Source organism: Ailuropoda melanoleuca, chromosome 11 (assembly GCF_002007445.2).
Source record: "Ailuropoda melanoleuca isolate Jingjing chromosome 11, ASM200744v2, whole genome shotgun sequence".
Taxonomy (NCBI): Eukaryota; Metazoa; Chordata; class Mammalia; order Carnivora; family Ursidae; genus Ailuropoda; species Ailuropoda melanoleuca.
The window spans coordinates 34,631,663-34,650,508 of NC_048228.1; the positions used below are offsets into that span (position 1 = coordinate 34,631,663).

The following is an 18,846-nucleotide window of genomic DNA, read 5'->3' on the forward strand; positions in this document are numbered from 1 at the left end:
TAAAATTAAAACCTATCTCCTCGTGGCTTTCATATACTGGATTTGGACATATCCTTTTAATCCGTGGGAAACGGCTCATTCCTTCTTTCACATCCAATTACTTGAAGCAATTTAATATCTTTAGGACATAGCAAAAAAACCACTGCTGTGTAGACAGTTCAAGGATAATAACTCTGAGTGAAGATAAAGGTCACTGGCTGAATACGGAACTGAGTCCTAGCTAACTCATGCACCCATCCCTCTAGCTATCAACTTTTAGAACTTTCATGATTGATCAGATCTGCAAAGTAGGTCCAAGGGACAACTCCCTTCTCTTCCTTGAGTGATCCATTTATATCCCTTGGTTTGGATTTCCTCACTACCCAAGAAGGACAAGATCCTGTTGGACTTATGTCCACCATTTCATGTGCGGTGTGTGGGGAATCACACTGTTCCAGGCATAGGAACAGCGCAGAGCACAGTGGGACCACCATTCCCAGTGTGGGTCCAGATACTGTCCAAAGACATTTTACCACGATCACGATGGTTACCCCGGCAGCCGTATCACACGGCCTTATATTCAGCATCGCTAAATTCCTTAAAGCTGTTTGATGGGCGCTCCTGTTTGGTTACATCTCCAACAACCCCAAAGTTATTAATTTTTTTCTGGAAGCAGATGAAGGACGTGGCATTTGTCTTCTTAAATTTCCTCTTGTTAGATGCAGCCAGATATTCCAACTGTTGGCAATTATCCCAAGGTTGGCTCAAATGCTGCCAGTAGCTGAAAGCTTACCATCTCCCAGGAAAATACATTCTGTCGTCAATGGTTCCAAGGCTAAAAAAATAATTATTCTTCATTTGAGTTAATATCTGCCCCTTTTAAAGGACCTTTTAGTTGTAGTTCTGCATTTTAGAGATAGTCAGAATAAGTCAAATTTTTCATCCATTTGATAGGTGTACCATATTTGAAGATGGCTATTAGGTTTGTTTTGTCTTCATTTGTTTTGTCCCCCTCAGTACAGAGTGTCACGTTCCACAGCCAATCCTTATCAAATGTGGTTCTCAGACCCTTCTCTAACTTGGATACTATCCTCTGGGTTTGCTCTGATTTTTAATGTATTCTCAAAACATGGCTCTGAGAACTATCAAAACAGCTGAGTAAAGGTTCCAGCTGGACTCAGTTTGAATCTCACCTCTACCAGGTGTGTGACCTGGACTATTTATATAACCTCTCTTCACCTCACTTCCTCATTTATAGAATGAGATAATAGTTAATACCTACATCATAGGGTTGTTGTAAGTACTAGAAAACCTAATGGGTATGGTACATACGTAGTACACCCCTAGCATAAAGGAGGCATCCCTCAAAATGGTAGGCTTGTTAATTCCTAATCCCATACTTTGCTTCAAATGAGGCATCACAGTTTGGGCCGGCTGGCTTTGGGGCTCTGTTTTGCTCACGGCAATATCTCAGGCGCATGGACCAGCACTCGGCACACTCATTAGGTAAGTACTCAAAGATGTTTTCATTCCTGATGTGAACTGCAGTTCATCTTAGTTAATGTGCATGCGAAAGACACTTGAAGGTTGATTCTAGTAGTTGCTCTAGGGTCATGGGATTATGAGTGGCACTTCGTTCTTTTCTCTCTTTCCAAAATAATTACATTTCCCAAAGTAAGGCACTGGTTGGAAAAATTGTGATCAATACATGTGACAAAATATAGTAGCTATTAAAAAGGTGATGTTTCACTGATTGGGAAAGATTTCAAAAAGATGTTATCAAGTTAAAAAAGTGGTTTAAAAATACATTATGATGCTGTTTTTTAAATATATATGAGAAAGCAATTAAAGTATTCAAATGGTTATAATTATGTGGTAGAATTATTCTTATTTACCTCCAACTTAGAATTTTTCTATAAAATGATACATTACCCTCTGACAAAATATAATAAGTTTAGATAGGAAAACAGAGTAGGACCTGCTCTGGGGCTGCCCTGTAGTTGTACAAATTGCTTGCTGCCTTACTATATATTTCACACAGTCCCTCCTCAAAAGAAGAGTTTGGCTAAGTTCCTGACCGTAACTCAATATATAAATCAAACTCTCCATTTCCTCAGATTACAGTTTTATTTATTTATTTTATTATTAAAGTTATTTATTTATTTATTTATTTATTTATTTATTTGAGAGAGAGAGAGCACGAGCAGTGGGGAGGGGCAGAGAGAGAAGCAAGCTCTCCCCACTGAGCAGGGAGCCCCACATGGGGCTCGATGCCAGGACCCTGAGATCATGATCTGAGCCAAAGGCAGATGCTTAACCCGACTGAGCCACTCAGACACCCCAGACTATGGTTTTGAAGAATGATTAATGTTCTTGCTGATCGAGGTCACAAAAATTAATGAAGCTTTAAAAAAAAGGGTTTTTTAAAAGGTAAGTGGTAAGCATGTGTAAGTCTATGAGGTAACACACAGTTTAGTAAATCATATCACCGTAAAGCTGGGCTTTAGACCTCGTGCTGCCACAAGCTCTGTGGCAGGACTTCTAACAACTCCTCTTCTGAAAGACCAATCGAGATTCCACTAGAGGGTGCCTATTATCCCTTTTAGAACAAATATTCAGGAATTCTGTAACTTTAAAATCATGATTTGTTTCCATAACTATCAGGAAAAATGGAAGTAGTGTTACTTGATGTTGTTATGGAAGTTGATATTTTGCTTATTTTATTTTAAGCTCTTCCATTTGGTAAAATCCCCATTTTGGAAGTCGATGGACTTAAACTTCACCAGAGCCTAGCAATAGCAAGATACCTGACCAAAAACACAGGTAATATGTTTATTGTGTTGAAGAGTTTTGATAACTGAAAAAAATACATGACATATATTCATTATTCATGAAATAACTTTATTATTGAACAGTACAGTGTAAAGAATGAAACAAAAGATACGAAAGAAACACACCTCATAAGCTGAGGTGAGTTAATGGATCGTGGCACTTCTACTTACAGGAATCCCATGTAGCTGACAAAAGAGCAGGGATGCTCTTAACAAACTTGTAAGGAAAGATCTGTAGGATATATGGAATGCGTATATTGAGTGGGATGTATAGTTTTATTTTCATAAAGAAATAATGGAAGAGTACAAAAAAAAAAAACAAAACCCTAATAGAATGGTTACTAATATGGTAGGTAGGTAAAGGAGTGCAATGAGATGGATGGGGGCAGGGATGGAAGTTAGTCTTTCGTTGGATACAGATTTATATTGATTGGAATTTTTCAACCATAAGAATATGTTGTCTATTAAAAAATAACATTTTAATATAATAAATTAAAACCACTGTATGGCATAAAATGGTTTCTATTTCATAGATTTGGCTGGAAACACAGAATTGGAACAATGTCAAGTTGATGCGATTGTGGACACACTGGACGATTTCATGTCACGTTTTCCTTGGGCAGAGAAAAAACAGGATATAAAAGTAATGTGATCAGTTTGTTATTACTATATTAACCATATCTACTTGTGGGGTGCTTAAAAAGTTCCTTTTTATCAGGTGCCTAGGTGGCTCAGTCGGTTAAGCATCTGCCTTTGGCTCAGGTCATGATCCCAGGGTCCTGGGTTCGAGCCCTGCATCGGGCTCCCTGCTCAGTGGGGAGACTGCTTCTCCCTCTGCCTCTGCCCCTCCTCCCCACTTGTGCTCTCTCTCTCTCTCTCAAATAAATAATCTTTTCAAAAAGTTTCTTTTTATCACAGTAAGACATACTTATAGTTTTACAATATCAAATTATATTTAAAAATTTAAAACAAAACACGGTGATTTCCTGCTCTACCTCCTCATGTTAACCCCTACTCAGACACCACCTTCTTTTTAACTCTTTTAGCTATTTCTTTAGGACATGTAAATCCAGCTATCTTTGGTTCACTAATTTTAGACAGTCTCTCTGGACTTATTATTATAGTAATAAGAATTTATCTCTTATATGATCATTGTCTCTGCTTCCCCTTTCCCAAACTACCAATATAATGATATCAAAGCATTTTGGCCAAATCAGTAGTCACTTGTTACATTAGTATCCCTAGGCATATCATACAGAACTGTCAGTTGTGGTATACTTTGATTTTATTTCGTAGCTCACTTTACCTCCTCAACATTAGTAATTGCCTTTCCTTCATTTGCTTAATTGTTTCTACATTTATTGCTGAACCTTCCCACATCAATAAAATTTTCCACAAGGTCAGTGATACCAGATTATCCATTACGTCCACTATTTTCTTGGAGAGATCCAGCTGAGATCCCCTCTCTTTTGCAGCGCTGTCTAGGTTTTCTGCACATTTGTCCCCACTGGACTTCCTTTTACTGCCATCCCAGGGATGTCCTTCTCTTGAGTTGGAGTCCTATTTCCTGGATGCCAGCTTCTGTCTTTGCTTACTTCTTTGTTCATTTGGGGCACATTCCCCCAGGATTCCCAAAGTTAAAACGAAGGCTCGACGACAAGAGGTGTAATGATGACGGACAGCACGGATATGTCTGTCTTGTGCATACACTGCTTCAGTCTGGTTTGCTCACCCTAAAAACCCTGTGCATCCTTGTCATCCTGTAATCTCTATTATATTTTTCCTCTTTGTTTTGGTCTCTGTCTTTTCCCAGGAGTCAGACCATCCTTTAGAATCTATGATAAAGAACAGGAAAATTAAAAAGTTTACCCAAAGCTCTGGGCATGTGGACAGGGTGTGATTTTGAGCATCACTAGGCCATTTGTGAAGTATTTCCCAATATCACTATCGCTACTACTAGCTCTTTACTAGAAAGAGTCCCTAGAGAAGACTTCCGCTGTTTTGCCTGGAAATAAAGGTGTGGCTGCCAGTGTTCTGGGAAACAGCAAAGAGAAGGCTACGAGTCTCAGAACTTCACGTTCAGTATGCATATATTCATTTAATCCCCTATTTTGAAGAAATTATGAATGTCAGCTCCCAACACACAGACCATCGATTTCCCCCTCTCCAGCCTTCTGCTAAAGATGGGGAAGAGGCATGTGTCAAGCAGTGTAAGATGAAGGAGGAAATCTTATGCTAAAACTACTTCTTTCACAGCTTTCCGCCACTCCTCACATTATCCTCTCCCTTACCTCTTTACTCACCATTCTAGATGTATTCTGCCTTTTCTGGAATCATTTGAGGGTTTCATGGGGTAGACAGTGTTGTTTTTCAGCTTTCCCTTTGCAGATACCAGTTATCCATTTGCTTTATAGCTTCGAATTTTGTTTTCTCTTGTCTCCTCTGCTGTTTTCCACCTCTTCGTGGGTTCTGTCTTTTCAAAAATATGTATTTACTGTGGTTTGGGGATGAAAAAAATCATATACATGTGGCAAATCCATCATCTTTATCCAGAATTCTAAATAGACCTTGTAGGTTATGCTCCGTTACAGCCCCCTAGTGGTTTTCTTGGGGGGCACGCATCACAATCTGTATTTTAAGATACATTTATTCGCCTCCTCCCATAGAACGTGTCATGAGGGTAGTAATTACGTCTGCAGGACTCGCTCCTGTGCCCACCCCCACCACGGTAGCAGGCACTGCATACTTGCTGAACGGCAGGCAGCAAGGACTGATTCCTCAAACGCCTATGCTGCTTGGGCCCTTTTCCACGGCTGCTCTCAGCCAGTCCTGCCAATCCTCTCATGGGCTACGTGCTTTCTATCACCCTGCTCACTTCGCACATGAAGCAGCTCAGAATCAGGTTATGGAGCCGCCCAGACCCATGGCCTCATCACCTATGCATACTTCCTGTTAAGTTAGTGACTAATACCCAGAGCATCCCTTAGGGAGAAACGATTATCTTCATTTTTCCACATGGGGAAATTGAGGTTCATGTCGAAGAAGTAAGTTGTACGAGGTTATCTGGCTAGAAAGTGGTATTCACAAGCAGTTCAAATCCCAGCCACTCCGACTCCGACTCTGTGCTCTCAACCACCGGTTGTAGGGCCACCAGGTCAGCAGCTGGTCGGTATTTGTGTATGTGGCATAGCTTAAGGTCTATATCCAAAAGTTACAGCACACAACAAATGGCAGCCTTGTCAATCGACTTAAGCATATTTATGCTAAATACTACTTGTTTAATTAGGAACTTCTGATTTCAATAGAGATATTTGGAACATGAAAGTATTCACATTAACTGATTCCTTGATATAAATGTGTCACGCACACACACACGAATATATGACTGACAGAGCAAAGGCTAAGATAAAAGCTCAGCTTTGATATAGCAATATATTCCGGGCTCTGGAGTCGCACTGCCAGGCTTGAATTCCGATTCCCTTCTTACTAGTTGTCACATAACTACCTATCAGTAGTTCACGTTCTTTGGAAAGTAGGGATACTATAGAATCTACTCTGAAGTATGTTGGGAGGATCGAATGTTAGCATGAGTACCTATGACTAGGTCTAAAGTGTTCAACAAATATTAGATATTATAATTATATTATCTAGTATATTAATAACTATTAACATATATAATAGTGTTATTATATAGTTCACTGCTCATTGTTTTTCCTTTTGTCAGACATGGCATCTAGATTTTACACATCCTTACAAATGCAGAAACAAGTAGATACATAATGTCCAATTTAAAAAAACGGATCTAAAGCTTTTTGTTTCACATGCCAAAGGCCACACTGATCTGCAGTCAGTCGACTTATGGGCTTGCCCTTTGCTACTCTGTACCCTTCGGTGGCTGAGGCTCCATAGTAGAAGCTACCTCCCAGAGGAAAATACTCTTTGAATGCGTAAGATAGGATAACACTCTACCTTTGTATTAGAATAGCAATGCTCTTAACGTACCTCCTATCTCAAAAAAAAAAAAAAAATTCACAGGACATAATCCAAGTTTATAAATAAATCATATGAAGGAAGGACACGTTGCAGAAACATTGCAGCTGGCTACATACTATCTGATTAATAAGGAGGACCTGGCTAGTATACAATGAAAAACCCGCATAGTTTTAGTACATTTCTTCACCTAGTTTCCCTGTAGCAGGTCGCGTTGCTGCCACCTTGTGGTCAGGCAAAATTTTCAGAAGCAGAATATTGGTAACAGTGAAGATGGATGGATAGTGAACATAGTTAGTTCTCTTAATATAGGTGCCCTAAAAATCTATCAAACACAAACAATTATAAATGTTTCAGGATCAATTGCCAGAAATTCCACTTCCAATTTTTAAAAAATTAAAATTAATTTAGAAGGCAAAATATGTTTGTGGACATTGGTCACCCTGATAATCCGTGAGTTTACCACTAGTGTTTCTCTGGTTGTTCAACCTGTCTGTTCCAGTTTCCTCATGGAAAGAATGGGGAGGGGAGGATGAAGGATGAGCAGGATTGAAGAAATGCCAGCGGCGCATTTCCAACTCTAAATGATTTTGGTAGTGTGGATTTAAAAATGGTGCTTTGAAGAAACATAATTCCTCTAAAAGTCATTTGATAGAATACTGTAGCAATGACTTCTCAGGTTGAAAAACCTCCCAATTTAGAACTCTCCAGAGGAAGAGGAAGGAAATTTCTGAGTCTACCAACTGTAAGAGTGGCTATCTAAGATTTATCAAGAAATGCATTTTAAAAAGTACACATCCGGAAAAAAGGATATGTATAATCATCTTTCATCTTCTTTATGTTATTTTGGTGAGTATTCTTTACGGAGACTCTTAAATACTAGTGATTATGTTGGTTAGTAATTTACATATCATTAGATGAGATGAGTCACTGTGATGATTCACCAAACATATAGAGAACCTGGGCCACAGGAGAAGTCAATACAGAGAAAAGATTTTTATTGGGCACTGCGTGTGCGTGCACAAGCGTCTGTGTACCTTAAATTGTGGAAATGCACGTTAGAAGAAGTAACAAAATGATACAGGTGAGCATACAAAAGTTTTGGAAAGCTGTCCAGCAGCAACATTCTGTTCCATTCAACTCCATTCCATTTCTAGCTATTCTAGGAAAGCCAAATTGGCCATCACCTTTCCACCTGATGCTGAGCTCAGCTGGGTTACGGCAAGTGCCACACGGATCCGGGCCCATTGCCTCTCATCTCACAAATTATGTGTAAGAAGAACTCACACTGTTCTAAACTATGAACATATTAACCATAGAGAAAGAACCTTATGAAATGTAGGTGGTATAGAACAGTGGAAAGAATATAAAGTCAAAATAATGAGAAGCTTCCCAAGTTTCAGTTGTAAGATCTGGCAAATGGATGTAAATATGTAACGATGCTTTTGTAAACTGTACTCTACAAACAAGGCATTATGTGGCAGTAATCTCTATTACCTAGCTAAGTTACAGTTGTAACAGAAAGTCAATCAGCAAGTTGGAGAGGTAGTTATCCACTACCTGACTTGACTTAATAAAGGCTGGATTTTATTATAGGTCATTTCTCATTATTAATAAATAATGTATATACACATATTTTATAGTATCTTTGAGTTTGGCTTACATCTCATATCCAAGATACACACCAGCCAGAATTTTCATATATAAACAAACACTTCTTACAAAGAAAGAGGCCATGAGTAAATTATTTAACCTTTTAGAGATTCAAGGAAAAACACAGATAATGTTTAAAAATGGATATATGTTAACTTTTCTCTTCCAAGGATATTTATGTTACCTTACATAATATATCAAAAGGGGGCACCTAGTTGATGGTTTTGTAGATAATACTCAAGGCAGACAAACCTCATACTAAGGCACAATGTCAAGCCAACAAGAAAAGATCCATAAAGCCTGAGAGCATAAGGATTCATTAGATAGATGACTTCCATTAAGTGCGATGGTGAAGTAAGACTGCCAAACTGAAGGAGCCTAGCCTTACAAAATAAATTTCTTAACCCTCAGTTATACTATTTCACTTCAAAGAGAGTGAGGATAATTTTAGAAATGTAAAAACATAATGGAATCATTTTTTCTTAATAAAAATTAAGATAAAAATCATGAAAAGATTTTATGGGTGAAATATTTGGTCATAAACGAAGAAACTGTAAGAAATGGTCACAAAAGTATTTATTTTTTAATCCTTGAGTAACAAAGGAATGACTAAGTATAAAGAATCAGAACTCACTCTCCATAATGTCATACATTTGGGGGAAAAAAAAACCACCACCACCAAGAACATATAGCTACTTCTCTTTCTTTCTGAACTCATGCGGAAGAATAAAGATGGAAAAATCTACTTCCTTTTCAAATCATGTTGTTTTCCTATTATCCTTAAAGTGATCTTTTTCTTCCTCTCCTAGAATCAGATGTTTAATGAGCTAATTGCATATGATGGACCTCATCTGTTGCAAGATTTGGACACATACTTAGGGGAAAAGGAGTGGCTTGTTGGTAACTCTGTGAGTATGTTTCACATCTTAAGAAAATACAAGTATATACACACACACATACATATAACCAAAAACTTACAAAGACTCACTGAGAAAAAAAAATTACCCATAAGGAAGGATTAGATAGAAGGGATAAAAGCAAAACTTCTTTGAATAAACCTGTTTTGGTAGACTTAACTTTGGAATTATGAACTAAAATACTTTATATAATTATATAAAAACAACAAAAATATTTTAAAAAGCTAACATTGCAAAGCAAAAGTAAAGTGAAGCAAATGAACCTATGTTAATTGATGTGTGAGGTGTGTACAGAAGAACCTATGTACTCAATTAGTGAGGAGAATCATTTTAAGAAATATCATCATTTGTGAAACACAGCAATTTGACTATACATCTTGTATTCTCTCAGAACCAAAAAATAGAAATCTTATACCATTTTTAGTAGAGGCATACATTGGAGAGAGATTATGGGTTTGGTTGCAGACCACAGCAATAAAGTATCACATCAAATGGATTTTTTGGTTTCTCAGTATATATAATAGTTATGTTTACACTATTCTGTAACCTGGTAAGTGTGCAATGGCATTATGTCTAAAAAATGTACATATCTTAATTTAAAAATACTTTATTGCTAAAAAAATATTAACAATCAACCAAGTTTTCAGAGTTGTAATCACTGATCACCGATTACTGTAATAATGAAAAAGTTTGAAATATTCCAAGAATTACAAAAATGTGACACAGAGGTCCAAAGTGAGCAAATGCTGTTGGAAAAATAGTGTCAGGAGATCTGCTCAACGCATTGTTGCCCCAAGCGTTTGTCAAAAAGGCAGCATCTGCGACGTGCAATAAAGCAAAGCGCAATAAAATGAGTGTCCTTGTAATTGTATTCTTAGCAGTACTGGGTACAGTCATATTGTTTTATTAGTATTTTTTTTTAAAGATTTTATTTATTTATTTATTCGACAGAGATAGAGACAGGCAGCGAGAGAGGGAACACAAGCAGGGGGAGTGGGAGAGGAAGAAGCAGGCTCATAGCAGAGGAGCCTGATGTGGGGCTCGATCCCCTAACGCCGGGATCACGCCCTGAGCCGAAGGCAGACGCTTAACCGCTGTGCCTCCCAGGCGCCCCAGTATTTCTGATATTAGTATATTTTGGGGTAAAGCAGTTAGAAAATATGTAGATGTCACTGAGAACCAGGATCTTCAGTGTGGGACAAAGAAGATAGAGCTGTAAGGTCAGTGAAGCTAAGTAAACATTCTATTCCCGGATGTGAACTATATATACACGTACATATAACATAAGGTCACATGTACTGACTGTTCTTAGGATAAAGAAAAAAGCATGTTGTATCTCTTTTCCTTGAAACAATGACCAACCCCATTGTCCTGGGCACCCATAGGACCCAGATTCTGGTCTCTAAATATTAAAAGGAACCAGGGCTTCTTGGAGAAATGGCTTGTTCTCAGTTTGGGACAGGAAATGTAAGAGATGAGTGGAAACACCTTGTCATATCAAAGCAAATAAATTATCAAAGACAACTGAACTGGGGACTCAAAAGTCAACTTGAAGAGCTTCCATTGGCTAAATATGGGACAATTCAAGCTTTGCGAAGAATATTAAGAGCAGTGGATTGAAACAAAACGAATGAATCCACGAACGTATGATGACCACTCCCACCACCACAACCACACACACACATACATGCAAACCCTCAAACCAAACAGAACTTCATTGGTTAGTTTTGGAAGATGATAATGGAGACAAATTATTACTCTAAAAACTGTTTTTTAAAAAGTTGGGGGGTTTAATACTCTCTCTTGCCTTTCCCTTCTATGCCAATTGGACCTCAAGATAAGAAAAACTGAAGGGCAAAGTTTGTCTTCATATGAGTATTCCAGTTAGGAAGTAAAAAGGGGAGATTAAAATCAACTATCACCATTTTCCAACCCCTGATGGTTGGAACAGACTGAGGCATTAATAACTGTATCACAGAAAGCGAGACAACCAGCTCCTACAGCCGTACTACTGAGAGGAGCACACCGCCACCTGTGAAGTCCACGGACGAAGACTCAAATCCAAACAGGATTCAGATGCTGTGGTAGGTCGGAGTCTGTGCCTTCCAGGAGACTGCATTCTAGAAGAGACACAGACTGCTTTGGGCAGCACTCTTGTGACTTATTCTGGGTGACAGGGACGCATACTTGCCACATCTTTATTCTCCACTTTCAACCTTATCACATGCCTCTTCATTTCCTCCCGTTGATTCCCCAATAGACTTTAAAAAAAAAAAAAAACTATGTTGTTAGTCACCATACAGTACTCCATTAGTTCTTGATGTAGCGTTTCACGCTTCACTGTTTGCGTATTGCAATGAGCACTGGGAGTTATACCCAACAGACTTTCCTAAAACGTTCCTCTCCCTGCCCTACTGAAGGAACAATTTCTAAGTGCTTAAAATTTCCCCCCTTGTTTTCTATTAAGATTCTTCTGTAAACTACCATCCTGACCCCATCTCTTAGCACTCTCTCCCTTCCTCAGTGGTCCACACACACTGCTGTTCTGTTTGTTCCTCCGACACACAGCTCACTTCCACCTAAGAGCCTTTATACCTGCTGTTCCCTCTGCCTAGAAGGCTTCATATGCAGACCGCTGCCTGTCTGGATCTTGTTCTCATTTATGCCTTGTCTTAAATGTCACACTTAAAGGGCTTCCCTCCATGACCACCTCAGAGTCCTTCCCATCACTTCACTTTTTCTTCATCATCCCTACCAGTTTCCAAGTGTTTGTCTTCCGGCTTCTAAAACTAAACGTGCACCCGGCAAAAGGCCTGTATCACATCTTGCTCTCCAGTCCAGCCCAGCACCTAGACCTGCCCGTCACACACAGTAGGTACACCATAAATATGTGTTGACTGAACTCTGAATCCTCTAACCCATACTCTCTTGCTGACGGGTGTTTAGTATGCAGGTTCATAAAACACTAGCAACTAGCATTATTACACATTCCACACAGAAATAAAACTACGGGAGCGCCTGGGTGGCTCAGTTGTTAAGCGTCTGCCTTCGGCTCAGGGCGTGATCCCGGGGTCCTGGGATCGAGCGTCGGGCTCCCTGCTCTGCTGGGAAGCCTGCTTCTTGCTCTCCCACTCCCCCTGCTTGTGTTCCCTCTCTTGCTGGCTGTCTCTCTCTCTCTGTCAAATAAATAAGTAAAATCTTTAAAATAAATAAATAAAACTACAGATAGGCCACATTTAAACTTCACTCTTTGATGGGTATTCATCTGGAGTCAAAGTAATGTCAGCCAGGTTAGTTTCTAGTCACAAAAGGGAAAAAAAAGTGTACGAAGAAAAAGCGTACAAGGGTAGGACCAGGCTGTTATTACACTTGGGGAATCCACTAATGCTCACTGTATGTCTTCTGAGGTTATGCAATATGTGTTAGTCCAAAATGTGTAACTTGCAACTATGAACTCTCTAGGGATAACTTGCACTCTATTCCTTTATACTCTGCAAAAGAAAGGAACAAGTTAAATAAGATGAAATAAATACACAAATCCTGAAGACAGTACATTCTTTGGGACTAGTGTGAAATCTTCAGTAAAAGGGAGTTGAGGGGCATAAATAGAAGAAATGCGTGTCCTGGAATGCATTCTGCTTTGTCCTGTAAAGGACATTTTTGGTACAGATAAAAAAATATTGATTGGGTATTAGATAACAACGTATTGTCACCGAGGGGTGGAGACTGAATCAAGTTACAAGAGTATGTACTGTAAGATCTCATTTTAGCACACACACACACACACACCCTATTATACAAAGAGGTGTTAATGGTAGCAAGCTCCGGGTGTTGGGAGTATGGTGTTATCTGTAATTTTCTATCATATACTCATTCCACTGTCATAGTAACAGATAATTTTGAATTAAAAAGAAACTATTCTTGATTTAGTAAGTTATGCCTTCTACGTTCAAACGGCAATTTGTTTCCTTTAAACTAGGTAACTTGGGCAGATTTCTACTGGGAAATTTGCAGTACCACACTTTTGGTCTTTAAACCTCACTTGCTGGACATCCATCCCAGGTTGGTAACATTGCGGAAGAAAGTTCAAGCCATTCCTGCCATCGCTGACTGGATCCAACGAAGGCCCCAAACCAAACTCTAGGTAATACGAGCTGCCTGTACGCTTTGTTCTTCACAGCATGGCTTCCATCAGATAAGACGCTACACCAGCCTGCCACGTTAAATCTACACAGTCCCCCCCCCAGCTCGACCACGTCTTTCACTTTTGCCATATTCTGCTTTAAAAAAAAAAAGGAAAAAAGAGGTTTGGGAAAAAGCACTTAGTTTCAAGTATCCTTTTTGCCCCACCCCCCTTTCCCTTAGAATAATTTCACATCATTTACAACTGAGGAAAAGGTTTACAATACAGGCAGGGCTCACGTTTCATGGGTTTCGATATGCATGGATTTCAGTCACAATGGTTAAAGAACATATACATTTCCCCCCAGAATGGTTTGGAGTTAAGCTGTACTTGCATAAAGTATTAACGTTGCTGCTAGCTCTGTGGTCCCCAAATCACTATGTATAACAGACGCACTTCATGACCAGTGACCAATCACATCACTTCTTTCGAAGTCTGTTAGCGCTTGGTCACAGCAGCGTGTAGCTGCATTGCCTGCTTGTTTCTCAGTGATAAGCCCACTCAGAAATTTTTAAAAAGTGGATAACTGAAAAAGGGAATTCATCAACAAAGATGAAAGTACAATAAAGAAATGAAAAGTGACCATGCTGGAGCCAAATTCAAATTGCACATAAATAGGAAAAGCTGACTAAGAGAACATTTACATGGCTGCAGTCCAAGGGGCTCCAGAGATGTAGCTGCAAGAACCCAGCAAATATTGACGGAAATGAGGAAAATGGCTGTGACAAACATGAAGATCCAGACGAAGTGAGACTGGCAAAGAGCTTCACATTAAAAGAACAGAGATCAAAAGAAAGAGAAGCCAAGCCACAGACTGGGAGAAAATAATTTGCAAAAGGCCTATCTGATACAGGACTATACCCAAAATACACAATGAATTCTTAAAATCCAACAAAATGAACCCAATTACAAAATGGACCAAAGAACAGGACACTTCATCAAAGATATACACATGGTAAATAAACATATAAAAAAAATCCTCAACATCATATGTAACCAGGGAAATGCAAATAAAAACAAGATACCATTAAATACCTATCAGAATGGCAAAATTTCAAAACAACGACACCACCAAATGCTGGTAAGGATGTGAAACAAAATGAACTTTTATTCACTGCTGATAGGAATGGGAGATAATAAAGACGGGAGAGAGTTTGGCAGTTTCTTACAAAACAAAACCCACTCTTACCATATTATCCAGCAATTATGCTCTTTGGTACTTACCCAAATAAGTTGAGAACTTAGATCCACACAAAAACCTGCGCATGGATGTTTGTGGCAACTTTACTGGTAATTGCCAAAACTTGGAAGTTGCCCTTTTACAGTGAGTGGTTAAGCAAACTGTGGTACATCCCAACAAGGGATAATTATTTAGCACTAAAAAGAAATGGGCTATCAAGCCATGAAAAGACATGGAGGAAACTTAAATTCAGATTACTAAGTAAAAGAAGTCAATCTGAAAAGGCTGTAAACTGTATGGTTTCAGCTACAGAACATTCTGGAAAAGGCAAAACTATGGAGACAGTAAGACGACCAGTGGCTGCGAGGGGCAAAGGGGGAAGGGAGGGTTGAACAGGTTGAGTATAGAGAATTTTTAGGCAGTAAAACTATTCTGTATACGATGATGGATTTGTTAAACCCATAGAATATACAAGACAAAGAGCAAACCCTAACGCAAACTACAGACTTAGGGTGATAATGATGTGTCAATGTAGATTCACTGATTGTAACAAATGTACCACTCTGGAATAGGGGTGCTGATAGTGGGGATGGGTGTACTTGTGTGGTGGCAGAGGTATATGGGAATTCTTTACTTTCTGCTCCATTTTGCTGTGAACCTAAAACAACCCTAAAAAATAAAGTTTAATACAAAAGAAAAAAGCAGGGACATTTCATGACACTGGAAATACAATAAAATGTTGGAAGGTGATCCAAACTTAGAATTATGTTAATTTGCCAAGGTATAAAAAGAATGCTCACTTGCAATTACACACGAAGGTATTATTAAAACTATTCTTAATACATTTTTTTTTACCAAAGTAATACACTTTTATCAGTTTCTTTTACTACTAAAATTAGTTTTACTTTTTTCATTTACCTATAACATTTATAACCAACAATGTTTTTAATGTGTTGAGAAAACAACTTAAAAAGTCATAGAACGTTTTCTCCAATGACTAAGATTATATTGCACAATTTCAACCTGCAGTCATTTCTGTGGTCCCACACTACCATGAAAAGCAGAACTGCCCATACAAACAAGCCATTTAAATAGAAATCTTCCAAGTAACTACAGATTATCCCTCAATCCATTTTATTTTATTTTATTAAAAGATTTTGTTTATTTGACAGAGAGATAGCCAGCGAGAGAGGGAACACAGCAGGGGAGTGGGAGAGGAAGAAGCAGGCTTCCTGCAGAGGAGCCCGATGTGGGACTTGATCCCCAAACGCCAGGATCACGCCCTGAGCCGAAGGCAGACGCTTAATGACTGCGCTACCCAGGCGCCCCTCAACCCATTTTAAACCATAATTATAGCACTGGAATATATTTTTGTTCAATATGCATATTAATACTGGATTATCTAATCTTAGCATGTCATGTTATATATATAGAAAGACTAATGAAGTAGACGGCATATACTTGAAATGCAGGACAGAGGTAGGAGAACATGGCTGAGAAGCCAGAAATGGGGAGAGGGTGTAGGGGAAGAAAGAAAAAGAAAAGGAAAGCTGGGCTAAGTATGATTTTGTTTAGGGTGATTCTTTCATCATTAACAACGTTCTACGAAATAGGAGAAAAGATGTTAAATACTTTATACATCATTAAGGATTACCATAAAAACAAAGTACATTTCCCAAATGACTTGCTTCTTTGGATCACATTTTCTTATTGCTAGTGGCTGTTAATAAATGGTAACAGGTTATAAGTGAATCTCATTGCAAAATACTGTATCATATTATCAAGGAAATTTAAAGAAAACAATTATCTTTCACAATAGAAATTAAAATAATACTCTAGATAATGAGGGTAGTAACTTTTCTTTCCTCTTATGCATGTTCATTTTCTGCCATAAAATTATATTCTGACAAGCTTTAATGAAAACAGAATTCAGTAAAAGCAAGAACTACCATGCTTATCTAACATTATGAAAATTCACAGTAACATCAGTTCCACTTGTTTATACAAATCGTAATTCAAATATAAAATGCAACCACAGGTTTCATAACGAAATATTTCATTTCAATCATAGCATCATCATTAACCTTTAGGCCATCTTTTTTCACTGAAGGGAAAACACGTTCCATTATCCCATCCTGTACCCAAAATAAATGGCTCCTTGCTAAGTGAACAAGTGTGAGTGAATACGAATGAATGAGAGTTGCAGATTATAATCAGAAAACACACATTTTGGGAAGAATTAAAAGAATTAGTTCCTTAATTTTATGGACATTTAAGTGTCTTGCTTAGGGTCACACAAATGGAAACCAAAATCTCTTAATATTCCTGTCTAACTCTACAAGTAACACCAACAGTTATAAACAATAGTAGTGTTGCAATATAAATATCTGTTGGTGTAAAGTTACAAGTCTATGGGATCAGGAATACAGTTATGAAACATAAGGTATAATCTTTTACTCCTTATAAACTGCATTAAAAAAATAAAAGTTGCTTCAGTCGGTCAAGATGATATTCCACCCATGGCTTCACATAATCTTTACTACTAGTAATGGGTTATGATGTTCACATGAACATCAGTCCAGGGAAAAGACTAATGGGAATATATCCTAAGTAATAAATTCCTCTTTATTGAGAAACAGATAATATTAGGCACAAATGATCTCATTTGTGCTCAACATTATATTTTTAAGGGTAAAGGGAGAACGATTAAAAAGGGTGTGAAAATACAACTTAAGATCACAAATATTTTTATTAAGCCCAAGACATAATAGAGCATTACAGGGAGAACCCAACTACATCTCATTAAAGATAATATGGACTAATAACAACAAAAGAAACAGCCTATCACTGAAGACACATTACCACAGAAAAGTTATAAGAAATCCATTATGAGATTTTGAAAGGTAGTATTTCCAGCCATCTAAGTGATTTGGGTCCTGCGATGTAGGAGGAGGTAGTAATAATATCTGCAGACTGCTTCTAGCCCCATTATACTAAAATATATCGATTATATTCAATATATCTTCAAGATTGGGTAAATCTCCTGAATCATGAGTTTTCAAAGTCTATACTATCTGAAGATTGCCTTGAGAGCTTCATTACTCTTCTAACTCCAGAGGATTATATGACCTTAGCATCTTTATCAGGATGCCCTGAAAGTACAATCTCCAAAATTAACAAGTCTGTGATTTATAAATAAGTTTATTTATAATGATATTTACATAATAAAAACAAAACACATGAAACTCACAAGTTATACAAAGAAACTGATGTATAATAAAAACAGCAAGATAGACTGACAGGCAAAAATGTAAAGAAAGATTTAATAAAGAGTAAATATCAAATAGACAACTTTACTTCTTCTAAATTTCACTTTGTCACCCACACTGAATTGGAATTGAACAATGGCTCTCTCTTCAGGAGGTCCTGTACTGGAAATTCTGGAAACTGATAAATTATATTTTGAGAAGTGTTTAAAGTTAATGACCTATTTCCATGCAGTACCTAACGCTGCCTTAATATGAAGTCACATTCAGTCTGCTTTGAAGTGAAACAGCCTGTTAATCTGTCCTGCCAGGCTAGACAAATGTTACCCACATTTCGCTGATACGTGGTGACATGGCAGGAATAAACTACTATTCAGAGAGTAAAGAGAACTGGAGCAGAAGTGACTGGGCAACAGTTTCAAGAGAAGCAAAAGCCAGGAGAGGGAAATCAATGAAAACATGCACAGGAAGAGGCAGAGTAATAAGCACAATTAGTGCAGTGGGGAAATGAACAGAAGGAATTAATCCGTGGAGCAAGAGAAGGGCTTCTTCGTTACTATTCACTGGAAAACAACTTAGTGCCTAGCCAAACAAATTTTTTTTTTTAACAGAAGTATTTGGAAGGACCTGGGGGTGTTAGTAAATGGAATGCCACCTTTAAATTCAGGTTGAGTTCTTGTTGACAGTGGTGAACATCTGCTTCAAATAGCAATAAAATGAAAGCTATATCATCTATACAGCTGCATCCTTAAAACTAACCAAAAAAGAACTTCAAATGAGACAAGGAAAAACAAGACATAAGCATTGTCAAATAAGGCACATGTAAAAATCTACACACATCATCCAG

The 18,846-nt window shown here is 38.1% G+C and overlaps 1 protein-coding gene across 2 annotated transcripts in view; it reads left to right on the forward strand.

The window, feature by feature from the left end:
- Positions 1 to 15,899, forward strand: part of HPGDS (hematopoietic prostaglandin D synthase) — a 29,848-nt gene extending 13,949 nt beyond the window's left edge. For both annotated transcript variants that reach the window (XM_011219802.3, XM_019795342.2), the window contains exons 3-6: positions 2,710 to 2,802; positions 3,344 to 3,453; positions 9,263 to 9,361; positions 13,350 to 15,899. In XM_011219802.3, the coding sequence (XP_011218104.1) occupies positions 2,710 to 2,802; positions 3,344 to 3,453; positions 9,263 to 9,361; positions 13,350 to 13,514 (467 nt within the window). In that variant the 3' untranslated portion in view covers positions 13,515 to 15,899. The remainder of the gene's footprint in view (positions 1 to 2,709; positions 2,803 to 3,343; positions 3,454 to 9,262; positions 9,362 to 13,349) is intronic.
- Positions 15,900 to 18,846: the final 2,947 nt, after the last annotated feature.